General features: G+C 41.3%; 1 protein-coding gene across 1 annotated transcript in view; it reads right to left on the bottom strand.

Moving 5' to 3' along the window:
• Positions 1-26082, bottom strand: part of LOC115467071 (cytochrome P450 2K6-like) — a 94910-nt gene that overhangs the window by 55046 nt on the left and 13782 nt on the right. The window contains exon 2 of the mRNA XM_030198751.1: positions 14482-14644. Coding sequence (XP_030054611.1) covers positions 14482-14644 — 163 coding nt within the window. The remainder of the gene's footprint in view (positions 1-14481; positions 14645-26082) is intronic.

The raw sequence follows: 26082 nt of genomic DNA, 5'->3' as shown, positions 1-26082 counted from the left end.
ATGGTCTAAAGTTTGGCAATTAAAATTCAATGTGAAGAAATGCAAAGTGATGCACTTAGGGAGTAGAAATCCATGGGAGACGTATGTGTTAGGCGGTGAGAGTCTGATATGTACGGACGGGGAGAGGGATCATGGGGTGATAGTATCTGAGGATCTGAAGGCGACGAAACAGTGTGACAAGGCGGTGGCCATAGCTAGAAGGTTGCTAGGCTGTATAGAAAGAGGTGTGACCAGCAGAAGAAAAGAGGTTTTAATGCCCCTGTATAAGTCGTTGGTGAGGCCCCATCTGGAGTATTGTGTTCAGTTTTAGAGGCCGTATCTTGCAAAGGATGTAAAAAGAATTGAAGCGGTGCAAAGAAAAGCTACGAGAATGGTATGGGATTTGCGTTACAAGACGTATGAGGAGAGACTTGCTGACCTGAACACATATACCCTGGAGGAAAGGAGAAACAGGGGTGATATGATACAGATGTTCAAATATTTGAAAGGTATTAATCCGCAAATGAACCTTTTCCGGAGATGGGAAGGTGGTAGAACTATAGGACATGAAATGAGATTGAAGGGGGGCAGACTCAAGAAAAATGTCAGGAAGTATTTTTTCACGGAGAGAGTGGTGGATACTTGGAATGCCCTCCCGCGGGAGGTGGTGGAGATGAAAAGGGTAACGGAATTCAAACATGTGTGGGATAAACATAAAGGAATCCTGTTCAGAAGGAATGGATCCTCAGAAGCTTAGCTGAGATTGGGTGGCAGAGCCGGTGGGGGGAGGTGGGGCTAGTGCTGGGCAAGACTTCTATGGTCTGTGCCCTGAAAATGGCAGATACAAATCAAGGTATGGTATACACAAAAAGTAGCACATATGAGTTTATCTTTTTGGGCAGACTGGATGGACTGTGCAGGTCTTTTTCTGCCGTCATCTACTATGTTACTATCCTGCTTATTTTCGAAGGAGATGGGCGGCCATCCTCCAACACAAATCGGGAGTTGGCCGGCCTTCTCCTAAGGCCGGCCAAATCGATATAATTGAAGGCCGATTTTGGGCGGCTTCAACTGCTTTCCGTTGCAGGGCCGGCCAAAGTTCAAAGGGGCGTGTCGGCAGTGTACCGAAGGCGGGATGGGGGCGTGGTTAAGAGATGGCCGTCCTCGGCTGATAATGGAAAAAAGAAGGCAGACCCTGACGAGCATTTGGCCTCCCCTTACTCCCCCAGTGGTCACCAACCCCCTCCCACCCAAAAAAAAATAAAATAATTTTTTTTTTTTGCCAGCCTCTATGCCAGCTTCAAATGTCATACCCAGCTCCATCACAGCACTATGCAGGTCCCTGGAGCAGTTTTTAGTGGGTACTGCAGTGCACTTCAGGCAGGCGGACCCAGGCCCATCCCCCCCCTACCTGTTACACTTGTGGTGGTAAATGGGAGCCCTCCAAAACCCACCTGAAACCCACTGTACCCACATTTAGGTGCCCCCCGTTACCCTTTAAGGGCTATGGTAGTGGTGTACAGTTGTATAGAGTGGGTTTTGGGGGGCTCAGCACACAAGGTAAGGGAGCACCTGGGAGCAATTTATGAATTCCACTGCAGTGCCCCCTAGGGTGCCCAGTTGGTGTCCTGGCATGTGAGGGGGACTAGTGCACTACAAATGCTGACTCCTTCCACGACCAAATGACTTGGATTTGGCCGGTTTTGAGATGGCCGCCATTAGTTTCCATTATCGGCGAAAACCAATGTCGGCCATCTCTAATGGCGGCCCAAATGTTTAGATTTGGCCTGCACCGACCGTATTATCGAAACAAAAGATGGCCGCCCATCTTGTTTCGATAATACAGTCGGGTACGCCGCTTTACGGGGCCATCATTAGAGATGGGCGCCCTTATAGATGGGCGCCCCCGTTCGATTATGCCCCTCCACGTTACTATGTTACAAATGATCGTGTAGGGTTTTGTTGTGGATTCTGATTGAGACAATTTCAAGTTGAGGTGTTATGGACTCAGCAGTGGTTTCAGTGGTAAAGTGGGACCGATAGATTAGTGCTATGCCTCCGCCTCTCTTTTCTTTTCTGGTCCAGTGTGCGATTTTGTATCCTGGAGGGCACAGGTCTAGGATTATAGGGACCTTTTGGTCATGGATGCAAGTTTCATTGAGGAAGAGTATGTCAAGGTTTTCTGACATGATCCAGTCTGTTAGTATTGCTGTTTTATTTACAGTGGATCTGACGTTGACGTAGCCCACTTGGATTGTTTGGAATGGGTCTTCTGTATTTGGTGTTAAGTGGACTTTTGTTAGTTGTCGTTTCTTTGTTGAGGTGAGTTTGTTTGGGCCCTTCTTTCCCTTCTGTTGTGGTTGTTCCCATGTAAGTGTTCCTCCATTGTTTAGGTTGTTATCAGTTTGGTGAGGTGTGGTGTATTTGATCAATCTATAATGATTGTGTAGTATGGGTATGATGTTGTTTTCTGCAAGTGGGGTGGTTAGTGTTAAGTGGATCAGTGTTAAGGAGTAGATTGTTAGTAGTTTGAGGGTATTCATTATGGTATATATTTCCTGTGGTTACTATTAAGACCGTGTTGCCCCAATCTGCTCTTCTCACAAGCCTGCCTTCTCCGGTTGATCAAATGCATTGCAAAAGGCTTCTTTTCAGGCACGCCCATCCTGCTGAAGGTGTCTTCAGTTCACTAACAATTATTCAGTTTTTACTTTGGTTTTTACTGTCAGGCCTTTCAAGCCTTGTCAGTTGTAAAGTCTCAATATCTTGAAATATAATAGGTACTTTACTCACGGTCTGGTGATCAGACGCGTTGCCCAGGGCACAGAGACTCCACAACCCTGAGAGCTGTGTCTATGCTGGAGGTAGACACTAGAGGGGGGGGGGGCAGCAGCCTCAGGCTGCCACTACTGCTTTGCTCTGAGCCCTTCGGAGCCTGTCTCCGGGGCCTCCGCCGTGTTGCCCCTTCTCCTCTTGTCGCTGCTGCTGCGCTCTGGTCTTGGTGCTCTCGACTGAGCCCTCGGTGGCCTCTGCGGTTCCCTCCCAGAGCGTCCTCATGCCTCCATAACTCCCATGATCCTGGGGCAGCTCCACCGGACAGTGCTCCCCTTTCCTGCTGCCGTTTGAGGAACCGGTGGGTGGGTGAGGAGGCAGAGCCGGGTGCACAATCGCTTCCATACAGCCCATACTGTCCCCCGTGGGAGAGGTTCGATCGTCTCTCCCTGCTCTGGGTGGGCGGGTGGGTGAGGAGGCAGAGTCGGGCGCACGGTCACTGTCCTGTGAGCCTCGTGCGGTCCCCTGTGGGGAGAGGTTCGGATACCTATCCCTGCTCCGAGGGCGACAGTGGTGTCATTCGCCGGACCCACACGGGCTCCCTGAGTGCCGTCTGCTGCCTCGTGTGGTCCCCCGTGGGGGGCAATTCAGACTGGTGCCCGATTAACTCAGTACAAGTTAGGGCAGCTGTTTTACTTAACTTTATGCAATTGCTTAGATGGTAAGTGCAGGCTTGGAATTACTGCAGGCAGTGGAGAGGGGAAGAGGAGATTATCTGAGAGGTTTCAGGAATTTGTAAGACAAAGAGGCATCATTGACCATAACCATACCTTGGAATGTAGCCAGGGGAAATGCTTGGTAATTTGGTTTTTAAAGTCCAGTATCTAATATTTAACAGGCACTTCTGTTCATGAAAGACATGCAGCAGATGGATGTGTTTCACTCCTGTGAAATTATTTGGAAGTTTTAATGCTGAGGAAGCTTCAGCAAGATAACAGAGCTTTAGAAGTAGTATAAGTTATAGATACGAACATTAACTCAAGAGCTGTAGTGGTGGTTTTAGTTAGTAGTTTCTGATCCTGGTGTCCTTTGTTCCAATTGATGCAGATCTCTGGAGGTTTTTCAGTTGTAAATCCAGCTTATTTCACAAGCAAAGAGAGTCAAAGATCAAAGGAATCGCTCCCTTACATGGTCTGTAGCCCCACCCAGCGCATCCCAGGATGCACTGGGCGGGGCTGGGTGCCGCCATTTTGCTGTCGTCAAGCCAAGGAAGAGGAGGGAGGCAGGCTGCGTCCCTCCTCCAGCTATAAGGTAGGGGGGCCGGGAGGGGGCTGTCCTTACGCTGGACCACCAGGGATTGCTGGGACAACATTGGGGGGGGGGAGTTGGGGGTGAGCTAGAGGTCTGCCGGACCTCCAGCCCCCCTCCATCGCTCACTGGGTGGGTGGGAGGGGGTTTTGTCAGCGGCCACTAGACCACCAGGGACCAATTTCAGGGGGGGGGGGTTGGAGGGGGGCTGGAGACCCACCGGATTTGCAGCCCTCCCTGAACCTGGGGGGGTTGGGATTGTCGGGGGGGGGGACCGGAGGTCCACTGGACCTCCAGCCCCCATTGTTCGGGCCTCGGGGCAGGGTGTTTGACTGACAGGGCAGGGTGTTTGACAGGTTTGGGCTTTTGACAGCCCAGACCTGTCAAACAAGTGCGGGAGGATTGTGCTGAGCGCATGCTTGGCACAATTCGCCCGCACTTATAACTGATGATCAGAGATAATTGCGCTGCTTAAATTTGCATGCATTATCTCTGATCATCCGTGCGGTAAAGCCCCGCGCTGTTCCAGCGCTATTTTTAGAGCGCTGTTTGGAACAGCGCGGGGCTTTTGATAATGAGGCTGTTAATGCAGGGGCTGATGGTTGACTTTAATTTTAAGAAATCTAACAGATTCAGAGTTTTAGAAATAGTTATGTGGTTAAAATAAAACTTTAACTCACGGACTGTAGGTATGAACTTTATAGTTTCTGGTTCTGATATCCTTGGATGGTCCAATTGAAGCAGGTTGCTGTAGGCTTTTTCTTTGTTGTCCAGGAGGAGGGTTAGATGTAATATAGATGCAGTACCAGTCACAGGGCATGAGGAGAGTTATTTGCAATATGAAGGGAAGATAAAAGTACTTTTCTCCAGCCAAAATAAAAGAAAGAAGTTCAAAGTAAAATTGAGGACTGGCGCCTCAATACAGACTGCGCAGAAGTCACTAAAAATTTGGGTTGTAAATAAGCAAAAAGTGTATTATTTGCAGAGCCTCATGTGAACCCAGCCACCCAGTCAGGCAGCTTCCCTCATGTATAGAACATTCAAAAAAATTCTATTTAAAATCAACAGCTAGATACAGTCTACTGCAAGAACAAATCAAAGGCAACTCCAATTCTAAACATTGAAAAGGGCACTTATCTGCTCAAATTGCAGTGTTTTCTTCCAAACCCAAAAGACATCGATCTGTTTAACGTATAGGCTTCTTCAGGGAAATTTTTTCAGAATACAATAATGCTCCATTTACAAATTACAGTCTGTGCTTAGTGCTTGCCAAATCATGAACTGCTGTTTATTACTTTAAAATTTCATTCTTATTGTGAAGAATTTCTCTTCCACTTATTTGTAGCTGTATGCTTTATGATGAACACCACTGACCATTTTAGTAGCCTCCCTCTGAACTGACTCCATCCTGTTTATATCTTTTTGAAGGTGTGGTCTCCAGAATTATACACCATATTTCAAATGAGGTCTCACCAGAATCTTATACAGGGGCATCATCACCTCCTTATTCCTACTGGCCATTCCTCTTCTAATGCTTTTAGTTTTTGCTGTCACATTTACTACCTGTGTGGCCACCTTAAGATCATCACATACGATCACTCTTTCCTGCACCAAAGTTCTTCACTCCCCTAAACTATACTGTTCATAAGAACATAAGAGTAGCCATACTGGGTCAGAGCAATGTTCCATCTAGCCCTGTATTCTGTTTTCCAAACAGTGGCCAAGCCAGGTCACAAGTACCCAGGGCAAGCAGTTGCTTCCCAAGTCTGCCTCAATAGCAGATTTTCTTCCAGGAATTTGTCTAAACCTTTTTAAAACACAGATATGCTAACCTCTGTTACCATATCCTCTGGCAAAGAGTTCCAGAGCTTAAATATTTGTTGACTGAATAGTTTTGCAGCCCAAATGCATGACCCTGCATTTTTGAGCATTAAATCTTAGCTGCCAAAGTCTAGATCATTCTTCAAGCTTCACTAGGTCCTTTCTCATGTTATCTATAGGAGCAAAAATGACAAAATAGACCTACAAGCTTTTTAACAAAAAATTCATATAGGGCTTGATATTCAAAGTGATTTAACTGGACAGGAGAGGCTCCTGCCTAGTTACATCAATTCTGACCACCTAAGTGCCAATAACTGGTTATGTAAGCAACTAAAGTTAGGAGAGCAAAAAAGGTTGAATATCGGCTGGGACCCATATTTTAAGGCTAATACAGCAAAGCTTCCTCCAGAGGTCATGGCAGCCATTTTACACTGTAGAATTAATTTAAAAAATTGGCATCACTACCAGGCCACCTTAAAGTATGTGCAGAGTGGGAGGGAGGGGGGATTAGGGTTGTGGGTGAGGGAAGGGATATTTGTTGGAGCAGAGAGCATCTTATATGGGTCCTGGCCAATATTCAGCTGTGGCCCACATATGCCCTGGTGGCTTCCTGAACTTTATTTAGCCCTGGATATTCAATACCAGTTCCCGGACATGGCTCGGCATTGAATATCAGGGGTTAAATCTGCCCATGGCAGTCAGCCTTTAGAAAAACGCTGACTGCTGCTGGCTGAATATTGGCCAGTTAATATTTAATAAATGACAAATTATACAGTGTGACCCCATAACTACTATACCCGAGCACCCAGGATATATAAAATATATATGCTACATAAATATCATATCAGCCAGTGGAGCTATATAAAACTGTATGAAGGCAACAACAACAACAACAATAACAAAAAAAAAGTCAAGTAATATAGAACAGCAACCAGAGAAATTATAAAAGAAATAGACCAACAGAAAAACTCTTCAAACCTCTAATCTGCTGGGATTTAATAATGCTAGTCTCACTGAAGTCTCTCATTAAAAAATGATGAAACATATTAATTATTAATGTCTCCCAGAAGCTACTCCTTGATAAGGCTAACTAGTAACTGCCTCAGAGAACCAGAAAAACAAAAAGAAGGCTCACAAACTTAGAAAACAGTGCTACAACAGGCAGAAAGCCTTGATAAGCAAACGTCCCTACAATTAAAAATGAAAGTAAAAAAAAACCTTTCTAAAGTGGAATAAAAATCCGACTTACTTACTAGTGTACAGAGGCATATTGAAAAAACACATAGAAACAGTCCCAAGGCTTACAACTGTTGGAATAATGTATTGTGTTTTACATGCATTGTCTGTCAGCAATGTTTTTTTTTTTTTTTCTCTGTGATTACTCTGTGACCTCTGATGTGAATTGCCTAGAGAGGTCACAGCCATGCAACTTCCTGTGGGGGTTAGGCACAGCACATGGAGCTCTAATGGTCTCTCCTAACTGAGGATCTATGGTGTGAGCATCCATTACCATCTAAGCACATGGAAAGAGCTGATAAACCAAATGTATTATATTATGTATATATAAGCCTGCTGAATATATATCTAACTACAAACTGTGAGTAAACAGATGTTTTGTTACTTCAACTTTAAAGTGACTCAGCAGTGAATTATTCTGGGGTGTATGTGAGAGAGATGAAGAAAAGAAATTAACATTTCTAAAGCTGAAGCTGTGTGTATAAAAATCTGCTAATTATTTACTACAAATAATCCAACAAAAGGGTTATGGGCCCAGCCCAGGAATTGAAAAAGGAAGAAGAGAAATATTACCAGGCAGTGAAAAAGCCAAATTTTTTCTCTTAAGTTTTAAAAGAAAGATTCAGTCTGTCTCTCTCTCCCCCCCACACACCAAACAGGCTAAGCAATGGCTGAGGGAAGAAATTCACCATTTTTCCACTCTCTCAAGGTGCCTAAATTAACTGAATATAATTATCTGCAATGGGAGCTAAGATTCAAATGTCTCCTTCAAGCAAAGAAATTAAGTATATGTTTAGACCAAAACAGAACAGCTGAAAATATGGCTGAATGGGACAATGCAAACTATTATGTGAAGTGCATGTTTTTTGAAGCTCTCTCAGAGAAACAAGCCATATTGGTGGAGGGAAAAGATACAGCAAAGGAAATTTTAGAAAAACTGAGAACTATGTATGCAACTACATATGCAAAACAGCAACCAATTTGGTTGGCAGAGTTGAATGAAACCAAATTAAGGGATAAAAGTAAGTGTAATGATCACATTATGCATCTTATGTCTTCATTTCAAAAGCTAGAACTTTCTGGAATTCCCATGTGTGATGCATTGAAAAGAGCATTTCTTTTTACCTCACTATCAAAGAAGTTTGATGTTTTTAGGTCTGTGAATGAAGCCATTGAAGGGCAATCTTTTGAACAGGCAGCATCAAAACTGAGGCAGGAATGCATAATTAATGATTCTGAGGAGATGTGTTCTCAAAGACAGTAAGAGAGAAATGAAACAAATCTCTTGGCAAAGAACAGAGGAAGGCGGAGCTATGGGAAAACTCCACCCAAGGGCAAGCTGATTTGCTACTCATGTGGAAAGGAGGGACATGTATCTAAATGGTGTAAGGAAACACAAAACACCCCCTCTAGCTCACCTAAGCCAATGGAACAAAAGAATTTTCCAAGCAGGAAATGTACAAAGGACAATGATAAACATAAGAGCTTTCTAATGGCAGAAAAATCTTTGACTATGGTAAATAATAATTCAAATGAAAGTACTTGGATTTTGGATTCGGGGAGCACATGCCATTTAACCAATTGTAAGGATTTCTTTCAGGAAATGTGTCCAGAAGAAGGTATTCTTAATACTGCAAACGCAGGGACTGCTCAGATCCAAGCAAAAGGCATTGGATTCTTAAAATGCAAAGTGTCTAATGAAGTTAAAGAAATTCCTGTAAGTGATGTCTTGTATATTCCCCAAGCAGTTTGCAATATGCTTAGTGTATCTACATTAGATAAGAAGGGATTTGTGATTCATTTTGAAAACAGTAAGTGCACAATCTCTAAAAATGATGAAGTGTATGCTAAAGCTTTTATGCATAATGATATTTATAAACTGAGCATTTCAGGTGAAGCCTCACATATGGCGCAAGTAAGGAAGAATGATGGTAAATGTAGTCTGGAAATCTGGCACCGCCGCCTGGGACATCGTGATTTTAAGGTGATCCAGGATCTTTACAGTAAGCAACTTGCTACAGGCATTCAGATAAGTGCAGATACTGGTAAAATGGAGAAATGCATAGACTGTGTTACTCAAAAAGGTGTGAGACCCTCATTTCCTGCATACACAGGAAATAGGAGTAATAAAGTACTGGACTTAATACACAGTGACTTATGTGGACCGTTTAATATCCCATCATTGGGAAATAACAGATTTGTGCTAATATTCTTGGATGATTTCTCTAGATACTGTGTGGCCTATTTGCTGAAAGAAAAAAGTCAAGTCACAGACATGCTGAAGAAATACGTAGCCATGGTGAGCAATAAATTTGAAAGAAAACCAAAGGTTCTTCAGACCGACAATGGTGGTGAGTTCACTTCACAAAGCATGCGCACATTTCTAGAACAAGAAGGCATTCAGCATATCACAACAGTAGCTTATACACCAGAGCAAAATTCTGTTGCAGAGAGAAAATTTAGGTCACTTGTGGAAATGACCAGATGTATGCTGTCAGATAGCAATCTCCCTAAAAGACTATGGGGGGAAGCCATTCTCACAGCAGTGTACCTACAAAACAGAATGCCAACTAAAGGCGCTGAGCGCACACCACATGAGACATGGCATGGTAGGAAGCCAAACCTGTCACACATAAGAACATTTGGAAGTACAGCATATGCTCATGTACCAAAGCAAAGAAGGCATAAGCTGGATTCCACAACAGAAAGGGGCATTTTAGTTGGCTATGCTCCAGGACACAAAGGATATAGAATTTTGAATCTGAAAACTGGCATTGTTGGCATAAGACATGTTACATATTTTGATGAAAACAAAAGGGTTGATAAAGGCTGGATTATTCCAGATGAGCCTTATCATCCAGAATATGAAACTAGAACCATAATAGACATGCCAGTGTATATAAATGCCATACCAAGGCAGATGTCTGAAAGCAACTCACCTGTATCTAACGAGGAACAGGCAGAGGAAGCAGACACAGAAAGGATCATTGAAGAAGACAGTACAGTTGGAGAAGGGGAATCAATTGGAGAAGGACTCTCAGATTTAGAGGATGCGGAAAGGTCGGACCAACCTGTTGTCAGACGCTCATCCAGGGAAAACAAAGGTGTTCCACCCCCAAGACTGTCTTACCTAACAAAGTCAGCAGAAGCTCAAGAGCCCTTAACATGGGATGAGATTGAGAAAATGCCAGCAGAAGAAGCTGCTGAATGGCGTAAAGCTGCACAAGAAGAAATTGATTCATTGCATAAAAATAAAACTTGGATTCTTACAAAATTACCTCCTGGCAAGAAAGCTATAGGATGCAAATGGGTATTCAAGTTAAAAAGGAATGCACAAGGAAAAGTGGAAAGGTATAAAGCCAGATTAGTCGCAAAGGGATATCTTCAAAAATATGGAGAAGATTTTGATGAAGTGTTTGCACCTGTAGTGAAACACACGACAATTAGAACACTTCTGAGCATTGCAGTTTCAAAAGGCATGCAAGTCAACCACATTGATGTGAAAACAGCATTTCTTCATGGAGATATAACTGAAGACTTGTACATGGAACAGCCAACAGGTTTCATAAATACAAAACAAAGACAGCTAGTGTGTAAATTAAACAAAGGTCTTTATGGATTAAAGCAAAGTGCAAAATGTTGGAATGACAAATTGCATGAAATATTGACAAATTTAGGATTTAAGCAAGGTGAAGCAGATAAATGCTTGTACACTAGGTGCAGAAATGGACAATATGCATACATTTTAGCTTTTGTTGATGATCTGCTCATTGCAAGCGAAAGTGAGCAAGAGTACAAGGACATTGTAAAATATTTAAACCTGAATGTTGAGATAAAAGAACTTGGTAATGTGTCATACTATCTTGGTATAGAAATTGAGAAACAAAATGATGGTTCTTATCTTCTAAGCCAGAAGCAGAAAATAAATGAGCTTATTGAAAGTTTAGGTATGCAAGATGCCCAAGTTGTAAGCACTCCCATGATCACTGATTTTCTGAAGGATGAAACAGTAAGAGAACCTTTACCAGATAACATCCAATATAGATCAGCCATAGGTAAGCTTTTATATCTAACTACCACATACAGGGCTGATATAGCAAATGCAGTAGGAATTTTGAGCAGAAGGGTCAGCTCACCTACCGAATCAGATTGGACTGCAGTTAAAAGGATGGTAAGGTATTTAAAGGGTACCATTGATTGTAAATTAAAGATTTCAGCCAATAGTAATCCAAAACTAATATGTTACTGTGATTCAGATTGGGCAGGGGATCATTCTGACTATAAATCCACAAGTGGATATGTGTTTATGTATGGAAATGTACAAATTTCTTGGGCCAGTCATAAACAAAGTATTGTGAGTCTGTCTTCTACAGAAGCTGAATATGTGGCTGTATCAGAAGCATGCAGAGAACTGATGTGGATTGAAAAACTTTTGCTGGATTTTGGAATAGATGAACAGAGACCAATCCAGATAATGGAAGATAATCAGAGCTGCATCAGGCTGTCACAGAATGACAAGGTTCAGTCACGCACCAAGCACATCGCAACTAAATACCACAACGTGCGAGAGCTGGCGAAAGAAGGGGTCATCAGTCTACACTATTGTCATACCAGTGAGATGACAGCTGACATCATGACCAAACCGTTACCCAGAGAACGTTTTGAGAATCTGCGAATAAAGCTTGGACTTTGTATGAATTAATAATTGCATGACAGTTATGCATGAGAAGGGGTTTGTTGGAATAATGTATTGTGTTTTACATGCATTGTCTGTCAGCAATGTTTTTTTTTTTTTTCTCTGTGATTACTCTGTGACCTCTGATGTGAATTGCCTAGAGAGGTCACAGCCATGCAACTTCCTGTGGGGGTTAGGCACAGCACATGGAGCTCTAATGGTCTCTCCTAACTGAGGATCTATGGTGTGAGCATCCATTACCATCTAAGCACATGGAAAGAGCTGATAAACCAAATGTATTATATTATGTATATATAAGCCTGCTGAATATATATCTAACTACAAACTGTGAGTAAACAGATGTTTTGTTACTTCAACTTTAAAGTGACTCAGCAGTGAATTATTCTGGGGTGTATGTGAGAGAGATGAAGAAAAGAAATTAACATTTCTAAAGCTGAAGCTGTGTGTATAAAAATCTGCTAATTATTTACTACAAATAATCCAACAACAACAACAAAAGGTCCGATTAAAAAAAAACCAAGGCTGCAGGTGGCATGTACTTTTTTAGATGTTTTTTATTTCCACAAGTCCCAATACTACTTTTCTCCCCACACCATACTTTTAATTCATAGTTTTCACATATCATTCAAACAGTTTTCATCTTGCCTCAGTAGTGCTAAATTGCCAAACAATATTTTTATGGCAATTTAAACCAGCACTAAATTCTTCACCGGCTTTTGTCATTCATATTTTTAATCGTTTTTAAACAAACTTATCTTAGTTCTGTTCGGACTGGGGTTTTGCCTTGTGGCTGTGTCAAGGACCTCCCCTACAAAACATTACATAAGTACATAAGTAATGCCATACTGGGAAAAGACCAAGGGTCCATCGAGCCCAGCATCCTGTCCACGACAGTGGCCAATCAAGGCCAAGGGCACCTGGCAAGCTTCCCAAATGTACAAACATTCTATACATGTTATTCCTGGAATTTTGGATTTTTCCAAGTCCGTTTAGTAGCGGTTTATGGACTTGTCCTTTAGGAAACCGTCTAACTCCTTTTTAAACTCTGCTAAGCTAACCGCCATCACCACATTCTCCGGCAATGAATTCCAGAGTTTAATTACACGTTGGGTGAAGAAAAATTTTCTCCAATTTGTTTTAAATTTACTACACTGTAGTTTCATCGCATGCCCCCTAGTCCTAGTATTTTTGGAAAGCGTGAACAGACGCTTCACATCCACCTGTTCCACTCCACTCATTATTTTATATACCTCTATCATGTCTCCCCTCAGCCGTCTCTTCTCCAAGCTGAATAGCCCTAGCCCCCTTAGTCTTTCTTCATAGGGAAGTCGTCCCATCCCCACTATCATTTTAGTCGCCCTTCGCTGCACCTTTTCCAATTCTACTATATCTTTCTTGAGATGCGGCGACCAGAATTGAACACAATACTCAAGGTGCGTCTTAATAATACTATGGAAAAGCACCCTCTTTTTCTACCCCTCATAGTAGTATATTATAAACACTCTCTCATAATTACCATTACACCGTTCCAACACCAGCTCAACCAACTTTATTCAAGGAACTATTCCTGTCAAGATGGCGCCTGCGTCTATCCTAAAGTTTTTTTAACTAGTGACGCATCCAGAACCTGGTTCCTATTGGACACAGAAGGAGGTACTCAAATTACATTAAAGAGCCCCACTCCAATTCTGCATTCAGACCATTCGGACCAACTGTATTTAGATAGTAAATATACCACTGTTCTCGATAATTTAATATCTTCTTGACTGATCCTCCCTCTCCCCCTTGATAAATCTGCTCTAAAACCCTCCATCTAATATCCTCCACTTTATGATCTTTAGCCATCCAATGCTCAACTAAGGGGCCTGAGTATTGTTACATGTAATACTCAGGCCCCCCCTATTAAGACGCTGTTTTGTGTAATGTTTTGTAGGGGAGGTCCTTGACTCAGCCGCGAGGCGAAACATGCATGTCGGACGGTTTTGAACCCCCAGTCCGAACAGAACTAAGATAAGTTTGTTTAAAAATGGTTAAAAATATGAATGACAAAAGCCGGTGAAGAATTTAGTGCTGGTTTAAATTGCCATAAAAATATTGTTTGGCAATTTAGCACTACTGAGGCAAGAAGAAAACTGTTTGAATGATATGTGAAAACTATGAATTAAAAGTATGGTGTGGGGAGAAAAGTAGTATTGGGACTTGTGGAAATAAAAACCATCTTGATAATAAGTCCTTAATTAGAGAACTATACTAATATACTGCCTACATGTGGATATATTTTTTTAGTGCATGGTCCACTTTATATATTGGGTCCTTGGGTATAGCGATCATTGGGTCAGACTGTTCATTTAGGGCTCCTTTTACAAAATGGCATTACCGATTAGTGTGATCTGAATGCAAAGAAGCTCATGAGAGTTGAATAGGCTTCTATGCATTCAGCGCACACTAATTGGTGGTGACGCTTTGTAAAAGGTTCTCTTAATTTGTTATTTATTAAATATGTGCATTTGTGATTAAAAAAAACTTGTAGCTCCATTCTGTCATTCTTGCTCCCATGCTCTTCCTATATAAATGGCATGTGACTGTTTTTTTCAGAGCTATTTATGTGCCTTTGACACAGGAAGTTATGCCAGAACATGTTGGGCTTAATTTGAATTAACAACTTTTACCTTTTTCATTAGAATTAATTTTAAAAATGTGCATGTTATTTCTTTCTGCAAACTCATCGGCATTGTTCACAAGAGCGTCCTTCACAGTCTGATATCCTGACAGCACCACTGCTTTCCTAACTCCCATTTGAAAGCTGAACACAGGGCCGTATGTCTTGGAAAGCTGAAATATAAAAAAATTATCATATTTTAAAACCAAAGAAAATCAGCATAATAATTGAATCAGCATTGTCTCCCTTTCCCAAATTTCAACATGTGAAAAAGCACATTATGGATAGTATGTGGAAGGGAGTTCAAGCCAAAGAGATGCCAGGGAGGTCCATCCCAAAGAGTGAGACATACTGCTACAGTGAGGTTGAAGGCCAATAAGTGAGATTTTTCTAGTACAGTATCAGGAGTATAAATCTATGTACACATACCCCTCCCACAAACAGCTCCTTCTTTTTGGTGTCAACCAGTTTCCATCCTCCAGCATCCCCTCTTGACTTCAATTACCCCTACACCCTCCTCAGCACACCTCCTTGACCTCTAATGTGTCTGCTACCTCCCCCTCGCCTGTATTCAATCATTAACTCCCCCACAACAAACGCTCTTCCCAAACAAATGTCTCCCTTCTGGCCACAATCACTCTCTCTTTCAAAGTCACCACACACCCACACCTCATCTCTGAAATAAATCATCTTCAACTTATACAGAACACAGCGATTAGGCTTTAACAGGACCTCGTAATTTTGATCATGTCACTCTCTATTGAAGCAAGAGCACTGGTTGCCAGTTGCATCTAGGATTTCTTTCAAGATACTGACCATGATACACAAAATACACAGCTCAGGCCAACCCTTATCTCTCACGTCTTCTAATCCCCTACCAACTGGTCAGAGCCTTGCATTCCCAGAATCAGCACCTTTTGGTTGTTCCCTCATTCCACCAAATACAATATGATTTTACTCATAACAGCTTGATTAATACATGGGTCCCTTACTATAATGACCTAGAGATGGGAATAACTAGTGAGGTAATTAAATTCGCCGATGACACAAAATTATTCAGGGTCGTCAAGTCGCAGGAGGAATGTGAACGATTACAGGAGGACCTTGCGAGACTGGGAGAATGGGCGTGCAAGTGGCAGATGAAGTTCAATGTTGACAAGTGCAAAGTGATGCATGTGGGTAAGAGGAACCCGAATTATAGCTACGTCTTGCAAGGTTCCGCGTTAGGAGTTACGGATCAAGAAAGGGATCTGGGTGTCGTCGTCGATGATACGCTGAAACCTTCTGCTCAGTGTGCTGCTGCGGCTAGGAAAGCGAATAGAATGTTGGGTGTTATTAGGAAGGGTATGGAGTCCAGGTGTGCGGATGTTATAATGCCGTTGTATCGCTCCATGGTGCGACCGCACCTGGAGTATTGTGTTCAGTACTGGTCTCCGTATCTCAAAAAAGATATAGTAGAATTGGAAAAGGTACAGCGAAGGGCGACGAAAATGATAGTGGGGATGGGACGACTTTCCTATGAAGAGAGGCTGAGAAGGCTAGGGCTTTTCAGCTTGGAGAAGAGACGGCTGAGGGGAGATATGATAGAAGTGTATAAAATAATGAGTGGAATGGATCGGGTGGATGTGAAGCGACTGTTCATGCTATCCAAAAATACTAGGACTAGAGGGCATGAGTTGAAGCTACAGTGTGGTAAATTTAAAACGAATCGGAGAAAATTTTTCTTCACCCAACGTGTAATTAGACTCTGGAATTCATTGCCGGAGAACGTGGTACGGGCGGTTAGCTTGACGGAGTTTAAAAAGGGGTTAGATAGATTCCTAAAGGACAAGTCCATAGACCGCTATTAAATGGACTGGAAAAATTCCTCATTTTTAGGTATAACTTGTCTGGAATGTTTTTACGTTTGGGGAGCGTGCCAGGTGCCCTTGACCTGGATTGGCCACTGTCGGTGACAGGATGCTGGGCTAGATGGACCTTTGGTCTTTCCCAGTATGGCACTACTTATGTACTTATGTACTTATGTACTATGGAATAATCTGTCCCTATACCTCCATCTTGAATTATTATTTCAAAAATGTAAGATGTCTCAAAACCCACCTCTTTGAGAAAACCTTTCAGTAATAGACAGTGTGATGGACTATGGACACTGGAGTGAAGTAAGGCATAAAGTTATCCTTTTTGGGCCCATTTGACATCTATCCTTTTTTTTTTTTTTACAACATTGTAACTTCTATTTCAAGGTTCTATGAAAACTCTGCTCTATCATTTAATCCATTCTTATAGATTGTAAATCACTTGGCTGGAATTCCGATAGGCAGCATAATCAAAAATAAAATAAACTTGAACTTTCTCTACCATATCCAGGCCTGCTTTTCATGTCTTGGTGGATGCGGGAACTCCATAGCCTGCTTTTAGCACCAGCGCTGGGACTTGCTTTTGCATTCTGCCACTGTCACTCCAGTTCTTTGGTTTCAAGGCCTGGGGAACCCTGTGGCTGCTTGGTGCCATGATTCTGCCACCAATCTCCAGAATACTTGAGAAAAGGAGGGTCATTGCTTGTGTATGTGAAATCCCCTTCAATCATGTGTGTCACATGCTTAATGTGTGTGACCTGGTATCTCTGAGCTGTACACACAACATGGTTGGGTTGGTTTTTCATGCTCAAGTTAACAATTAAGATGTATTTTCTTTCTGTGGTGAGTTACAAAAAATAAAGGTAGGACAAGAGATAGAGAGAGGAGATCAAAATGGTGTCAAAGATTTTGTAATCCACAGAATTAATTTGCAACTTAGTAGTGTCAAAAAGCAAGTTTTATATCTTCTGTTTACTTTTCTGGGTAATTTTAAAGTTCTCTTTGAACTCTAGTTATACTGTAAAGAATTTGGAAGAAGTTTCAAAGGGCATTTGGATCAAGTATTAATTTACATGGTGTTCTCTGTGGGATGTTTTCTGTTCCAGAAGGTCAGGAAAATTTAATTCTTAGCTAAAAGCTGTGCTACCAAAATTATATGGGTCTTTTACTAAAGCTTAGCTTGAGTTATGCAGCAGGGCCCATAGGAATAAAATGGGCCCTGATGCAGATAACTGGAGCTAAGCTTTTGTATGTGAGCAAACTGGTATGCAGAAGTTTTGTATTTTATTTGCAAAATGTATCTGTACCTATGCCTAACAACTATGAGCCGTTCACTGAAAAATAAGAAAGACAGAAGAAGTGGTGGGAGAAGCTATCAGCACATGAGGGAGGAAGATAAAAAATACACAGAAACATTAGAGTCTATTTGCAAAAGGATATATGTAGCTGCTAGCAGCCAGGAACTGTATAAATGTGCTATCCTATATTTTTTCAAGACGTTATATGGACAGAGGGGGTGAGGAGTAAAGCTTACCCATATAACAACAGTATTCAGTCACTAGCCCCCGGATTCTGTATCAGTTGCCTAAAGTTGGGTACACAGTTTTGGGTACGGATCGGTAATCCGCATGTATTCTAATTGGCTAAATAGGTGATAACAATGAATTATTGCCGTTAATGAGCGCTAATTGGTAGTCATTAGCAGTTATCTGCAGATCTGCCCTAGCCCCTATTCTATAGCCTGCACTTGTGTGGAACTCCAAAGGGGGTGTAGGCAGACATGGGTAGGTCAGAGGCATTACCAGGATTTAGGCACGTGGTTATAGAATATATGCATTTCTGCGCCTGACTCACTGTAGTTCGGTGCAAGCATTTACATTAGCCTTCTACTAGTATTAAGTGCTTGTGCACAAACATAGATATAAAATTGCGTGCTAAGCTAGTATTCTAGAAACAGATCTGCTTGGAACTGCCTTTATTTATTTTAATACTCAGTAGATAACAAAAAAGGAGGAAACGATCTGAGACTCTAAACCTATGATTATCCAAAACTACAATGAAGAGTCCAGTAAATCTGTATGGCAATAAACACTTCTTTTTTCAATTATTTCAAAAATGTAATTTCTTCAAAGGAATAGTTGTACGTAAGCTGTATTGCAAAATTGCAGGAATTGACCCATGAGACAAAAGATTTAAATTCTGAAATATCTCCTTCCCATAGTAGAAATACATCATCGATACAGTTTACATGCAACTATTCATTTGAAGAAATTACATTTTTGGATGTTGACATTATACAAAAAGATAGAGGATTTATCACGAAAGTGCATCAAAAAACAACAAATAAAAACACCTTTTTACATTCCACAAGTTGTCACCCTAAATATTGTAAGGAGGCATTGCCATATTCCCAATTTTTACGTTTTTGAAGAATTTGTAGCAACAAAGAAGATTTCAAACATCAATCAAAAAATCTAATGAGAGATCTAAGAAGACATGGATATATCGACAACCTCCTTAAGAAGGCTTATAAACGTGCAAAGTTCAACAATAGGAATTGGTTATTTAAAAAGTCAGACAATAAAATGGACTCTGAAAAAACTCTGACATTCATCAGTAAATATAATAATGCCAGCCCTAAAATTTCAAATATTATTAAAAAACAATGGCATATAATGAAATCACATACTATGTTTAAGGATACATTTCTGAGAATGTCATATTTGAGAGGTAGGAACCTCAAAGAAATCTTAAGTCTGTTGTATTTAGAACCCACCACAATGAGATCCACTAATGTTGTTTATCGACATTTCAAATGTAGAAACTGTAAAAATTGTGACGTTATTCTACAGTTAAAATCTTTCAAAAATCCATATGACAACAAAGTATACAATTTGAAACATTTCAGTAATTGTAATAGTACGTATGCAGTTTATGTCATTTCCTGTTCATGCAATAAATTATATGTAGGGAAAACGACAAGAAGTTTCAAAATTAGACTCAATGAATATTGTAGTAACATTAAACGAAATCGGATGGAGGCTCCATTAGTTGACCACTGTGTTAGATTCAATCATAAATTTGAACAGCTTATCATAGATGTAATCAAGCCCAACATAAGAGGTGGTGACCGTGCAAACGTTTTGTTAAAATCTGAGCAAAGATGGATACATCGTTTAAATACATTAGAACCGTCAGGTCTAACAACAACATTGAATGAAGGATATTTTTTTAAAGAAATAAATATCTATACATTTTCCGGCAATAGTTATTGATACTTATCAATTGGATCTAAATAATAGTATGTAGAAATACCATACGATTCGGTGAAGATCCAAGCTATTCCCTTCAGTAATATAATTAAACAAGAGATCAAATATGAGAGTTTGTTGTATTACAAACAAGATATTGGCATCACATGATTAAACAAGTGTTAATTATAAGCATGCATGTTTGAGGAAAATAAACACATTTTGTGATTGACCTGTACTGTGAGTCAATATAACACAGCTCAGATTAAGATCCATTAAATTGATCCGTTAAATTGATGTTAACGTCCTATGAATAATTATTGAATTAGCAGCATCAGGTGGATGTTTATATACTCCCATCATATTGGTGATTGAGTTGAATGGAAAGTATAATTTGTGGGTTTCAAATTAGCACATAGAAATAATATCAACACAGCGCAACCTTTTTAGGATTGATTGAATAGAAGATATACTTCAAAGAAAAAAAGCATTGAGTTAATTGATATTAATGCATATTGACATAAACTAGAACCAATACATTTAAAGTATCACATGGATGTTCTGATTGGTCTAGTGCATTATTCACATGATTTAAATATCGCAATCACTCAGATGTTTAGTGTTTGAAGCTCTGTGGCAACAGGATAAAATGTGAGTAAAAAAGATTGTTGCTTCTGGTCTTTTAGAATTAATATATCCAATATACTCAAAAGATTAGATGGAGTATGTTACAAAACAGTCAGTTTTCTTTCCCTATGAATGAATAATATTGCATGTATTGTTTAGGTAATCACAAACTGATCAATGTTATTCTTTGTGTGTGAAATGTTGATGCACAGCCCCTGAATAAGCCAATCAGGTGAAATGGATGTGGCCACCATTGGGCAACAGATAAGTGCTCGACTTTTTTGCTTCAAATATTGAAAATTGTTTACAGTGCAAAGATAATTATAATATATATGGTCAAACAAAATAGACCTTTTTCTTTAAAATAAAGCATCAAGATTTTTTATAAAGGATAAATTAAATGAAGTTTAATGAAATAAAGAAAAAATAAACTATGAGGTTTTTATGACAGTGATGAACACCATGCCCCTAGTTAAAGCCGCTGAAAATCAAAAGTAAGCGGTCGGGCATTTTGAGGTCTTTTCCTCATTTTTTATAAGAAAATTTCAGTAACACAAAATAATTGAAAAAAGAAGTTTGTATTGCCATAGAGATTTACTGGACTCTTCATTACAGTTTTTATTTATTTTAAGAAATTTTAAGCTGCTTACACCTAAGTGTCTTACTTGAATATATATATAATCATAAAATTACAAACAAGAATAGACTGATTGCTGTAAACCCCACCTGCTTCAAAACACTTAAAATTACCTCAGATAAGCTGCAACCTCACTCACTCATGCTGTATAATAGCATAATCCAGCCCACTGTCAGCATTACCTAGTGTTGTTCAGGGCCTAACCTGAAGGTTAGCCCAAACATTCAGGGCCTACCCAGAGAGTTAGCTAAAGGCCTTTGGGAGATATTGAAGCAGCTCTCACACTGCCCCCTCCCCTCTGAACCCTGGTAATGTCAGTGTAGGTAGACAGGATATCTCCTACCCTTTTGGGCTTAGTTTGCATGTCTTAGGACCAGTGCTCACAAATAACAATAGAAAAAAGACAACTGGTCTCCAAGAACTGGGCCTTCAAAAGAATTCACACCCCCTTGGTAATCAGGAGATATCAGATCAAACAAACCAAATTATACACAGGAAGGTGCTGTGAAAAAGAGAATTCATGAGCTGATGATCAGAAGCAAATATGGGCACTAGAGGCCAATAGCACCATACTAGTGTCCGTGTTTGCTCCCGCCCAATGATCAGAGCCGGCAAGCATGTGTAATAATGCACTTGTTGGCTCTGAATGCTAATTGGTTCTCCTGCATTCCTCCCTCATGATCAGTGGGCAGCGCACCAAACAAGGGCGCTGCTACCGCTGCAAACCCTATGCCTCTAGGACCTCCAGGCACCCACCCCTAAAACACAAAGGTCCTGGTGGTCCAATGGGACTGCTAGCTTCCCCCATTTCTACCCCCCACATCAAATAAAAATGCCCTGGTGGTTCAGTGGGACCGCTAGCTAACTAGTCTGCCCTCCCTGCCAGTGGCCTGTAGAGTGGGATGTCCCTGGGTGGGAGGAAGCCCAGCCCAAGGGAGTGGTGTTGCAGAGAGAAAGTGTTTCTCTGTGGAGAGTGACAGCAAGGGTGGAGTTTGGGCTTAATAAAAGGAATTGTAAGGAGGTACATGAGGTCTCTGGTTGCCTGTACCCTTGCCAGGACTCTTGAGAGTTTTGGAGGATCCTGGAGTGCAAGAAATAAATACAGGCTGGATATATGAGTCATTGTTCCCCAAAAAGTGGCAATGAAGAAGGAAGTTGAGCTTCAGGTGGACAAGGGGAGTCCAGGTTAGAAGCAGGATCAAGACAGGGAGACCCTGTCTAAGGCTGAACTGTAACCCAGAGAGATGCACTTCTGGAAGCAGGACAGCCTAAAGGGTCTGTGCCTACAAGGAATGGGAGTAGAATTCAGGAGTATTGGAAACAGCCTTGAATTTATTCCTGTCATGAAAGGATGGGTAAAGGACAGGAAGGATGTAAATATGTTCAGCTGTGAATTACCTGCACAATGGATCTTAGATAAAATTCTGTGTGTGTATGTGTATATATATATATATATATTTATTATTAGGAATTACCGCCTTTTTGAAAGAATTCACTCAATGCGGTATACAGTAAGAATAGATCAAACATGAGCGATAGGCAATTACAGCAGTAAAATATTCAATAAACAATATAAAGTATGGCGGTATACTACTTACAATGTCAACACAATATGTAATAGAACATTATAATTGATAGTGAAGGGTAAAGCAAAGATGTAATATATAGATAGGTAAGAGAGTAAGAAGATTTAGAAAGTAAGGTGACTGGTTTAAAGAAAGTTGCACATGAGGTCAGAGAGATGGTTAAATATTATGTAAGCTAGGATAGGAGTAGATAAACATGTCCTGCTGCAGTATGTGCGGTTCAAGTCACTCCCCCCCCCCCCACACACATACACATATATCTCCTACCACTAGTGCTCTTCTCCACTCAGATTTAAAATAAAAAAATATGATCCATGCTGGGCCTTTGGGGGAAGTGGATTGAGAAAGGTAGGGGTTGATGCTAAGTTGTGGGGGGGGGGGGGGGGGGGGCGGGAGGATAGAAAAGGGAAGAGTGGATGTTGGGGTGTGAGGGGGCTGTATTGGTAGATGCAAGGTGTGTGAGGGGCATTGGATGGCGCACAGGTTGGCAAGTTTTTGGTGGCATTTTGTGAGGTTCCTTTGGCAGTGTGCCTTCACAGTGGGAGTGTGCATGCAGAGCATGGACTCTGACATGGGTGGCATGCGATCAGCAGCCACGTGCAATTTACTTTTACTCTTGGGGGAATTCTATGCTACTATGCAATGAGGAATTTGTGCAGAATGCTGCCTTTCCCACACAGAATTCTGTGCAGTCTGCTTTTGCAGTGCAGAGAGGCACTTTCCGGCTGCCTAACTCCCTCCCAGCACATTTACTGCTCCAGAGCGGTAAGTGGAGAAGGGGTGCTATACATCCGCAGGTTAGGCTATTTCCTCTTCTGCCGCCTTCGTCCTTGGTGGTTCATTTAAGCCGCGGGGCTATACAGAGGCCCACATGGCTGAAAAGAACAGTTGGGCCCGGGGTTGGCAGAGGAGCAGGAAGCAGCCCGATGTATGACTGTGCAACTCCTCCTTTTGCTGCACTGGAATGGTGAGTGCCCAGGGACAGAGAGGGAGGCAGGGAGGGAGCTCTCTTTAAAATATGTTACTGTTTTAGTAATATTGAGAATTTTTTTTGTGGAAAGAAGATATAAATGTTTCCTGACCCAGAAGAGCAGGAAACAATTTTTGCTTCTGCACCCTGGGGTGCTCTAACTGGGTGTAAAATTTGACTTAAAATTCACCTGTAAATGTGATGTGTCTTTAGTGTTGCCTCTCCAGATTGGTGGGTTACAGTAATGGGGGAATTTGAAAGTATTTTGTCCACGTTCCTTTCTGGATCTTTGCTTAATTAATATTTTTCCTTTATTCTCTTCTATGTTATGAGAATTGGAACTCCTAATTGTAACAGACTTGAACTGAATAATTTCTGGTTATTTTCACTGCTTAATACTAGCAGGCTTATTTTTGAACGAGGAAGACGCCCATCTTTCGACACAAATCGGGAGAAGGGCGTCCTTCTCCCAGGGTTGCCCAAATCAGCATAATTGAAAGCTGATTTTGGGCGTCCCCCAACTGCTTTTTGTCACGGGGACGACCAAAGCTCCTGGGGGCGTGTCAGAGGCGTAGCAAAGGCGGTTTGGGGCATGCCTAACACATAGGCACGCCCAAAACCTGTCCTTGATCCATAATCGAAAAAAAGGGTGTCCCTGACGAGCACTTAGATGACTTTACTTGGTCTTTTTTTCTTATGACCAAGCCATGAAAAGGTACCCGAACTGACCAGATGACCACCGGAGGGAATTGGGGATGACCTCCCCTTACTCCCCCAGTGGTCACTAACCCCCTCCCACCCTCAAAAAATGTTTTTTAAATATTTTTTGCCAGCCTCAAATGTCATACCCAGCTCCATGACAGCAGTATGCAGGTCCCTGGAGCAGTTTAATGTTTCAATTTGTTTATTAATTTTCTCTTTTAACAAGAATACACTTGTTTTGAAATACAGCAATAATTAAATTAATAAGAAATGAATAACTCTTCATATAGACAATAAAACAAGAAAAAGTAATAACATACTTTTCAAATCTTATCAAACACAATCTTTATGCTTCCTTAGACCCCATTTAAAATCATGGGGCGATCAGAGTTAGGGAAGAATTATTACATATCTATAAACAAAAAGAAACAAGGTGGCGTAAATACTCCCATTTACTTTAACTATTACAGTTGTTTAGAATCTAGAAATGATTTTAGACTATCTGGTGAATAAAAGGTGTATTTAACCTGACCCAACCTAACTAAACATTTGCACGGATAGGCAAGGAAAAACATCCCGCCTATATCCAACGTTCTTACTTTCAGTGCTAAAAAAGCTTTTCTTCTCTGTTGGGTCGATTTTGTAACATCAGGGAAGATTTTTACTTTCACCCCACCAAAAAAGGTTTGTAAATTTTTAAAATAAAGTCTCATTATATTGTTCAAATCCTGTTCGAACATTAAAGAAACAATCAAAGTTGACCTATCTGCATTTTCATCTACTGAACGCTCTAATATTGCTGAAATGTTCTCAAGATCTAAATTAGCGTGTAATCCATCTTGTTTTTTCCCATTCTCTCCTTTGGGACTTGGAATATAATATATCTTATTTACAGGTGGCATCGCTTCCAGGGGCATTTTTAAGACTTCATTTACTGTAGGTATCTTTTAAACAGATCATGAGGATGAACCCCAGGAGTTTGGGAAAATTCAGTAGTCGCAAATTTAATCTTCTATTAAAATTCTCAATTTGTTCCAATTTTCTTCGAATATCTGCATTATCTTTAACCACACTAGATTTAAATTCTTGTAAAGAGTCTACTTTGTTCTGGAGATCAGTTACTTTTTCAGCAATGTCCGTTTTTAACTGGTCAACTTTTAAATTCAGTTCTTGGAATTTTTTTTCAAAAGTACTCACTTCTCCTGAAGTTTGTTGTAATATCACATCCATTTTATTCAACATTGTCCATATCATTGAAAGATTTACCTCCTTCGCTGTTCCTAATGATCTTTCTTCTGCTCTCGGCGTCTTCCCCAATGCTTCCCGCCCCTCACTGGCAGCTTCGCCCACAAAACGTCCGGTAGAGCGTCGCTGTTCATCGGGCTCCTTCGTAGCTGCCAGGCATGGAGGTTTCACAGTTGCTGGTGGAGAGAGAGATATTTCCTCTCCTAGCAGGGCCTCCGCTTCCCCAGAGAGCCCCGCTATAGGATCCGTATCTCCTATTATGTGGGAGACTGGCGCGAAATAGCACTCGAGACCCGGTTGGAGCACCGTGGGAGTCGAGGTAGGTGGGGGAACTACCCGCGTTACTCCTTTTCTTTTAGTATGCGGCATTCTTTCTCTAGGAATTATATTTTTGCCAAATTGGGCTCAGAGCTGCTGTTCTGTGCAACTTGTTACACCGCCATCTTGGATTGCCAATGATTTTTCCCTGGAGCAGTTTTAGTGTGTGCAGTGCACTTCAGGCAGGCAGACCCAGGCCTCCCCCATCTGTTACACTTGTGGTGGTAAACGTGAGCCCTTCAAAACTCACCAGAAACCCACTGTACCCACATCTAGGTGCCTCCCTTCACCTGTAAGGACTATGGTAGTGGTGTACCATAGTGGTTGTGGGTAGTGGGTTTTGGGGGGCTCAGCACACAAGGTAAGGGAGCTATGTAGCTGGGAGCTTTTTCTGAAGTCCACTGCAGTGCCCCCTAGGG

The sequence above is a fragment of the Microcaecilia unicolor genome, chromosome 3, assembly GCF_901765095.1.
Source record: "Microcaecilia unicolor chromosome 3, aMicUni1.1, whole genome shotgun sequence".
NCBI lineage: Eukaryota > Metazoa > Chordata > Amphibia > Gymnophiona > Siphonopidae > Microcaecilia > Microcaecilia unicolor.
This window is presented reverse-complemented; position numbering and strand designations above follow the sequence as displayed.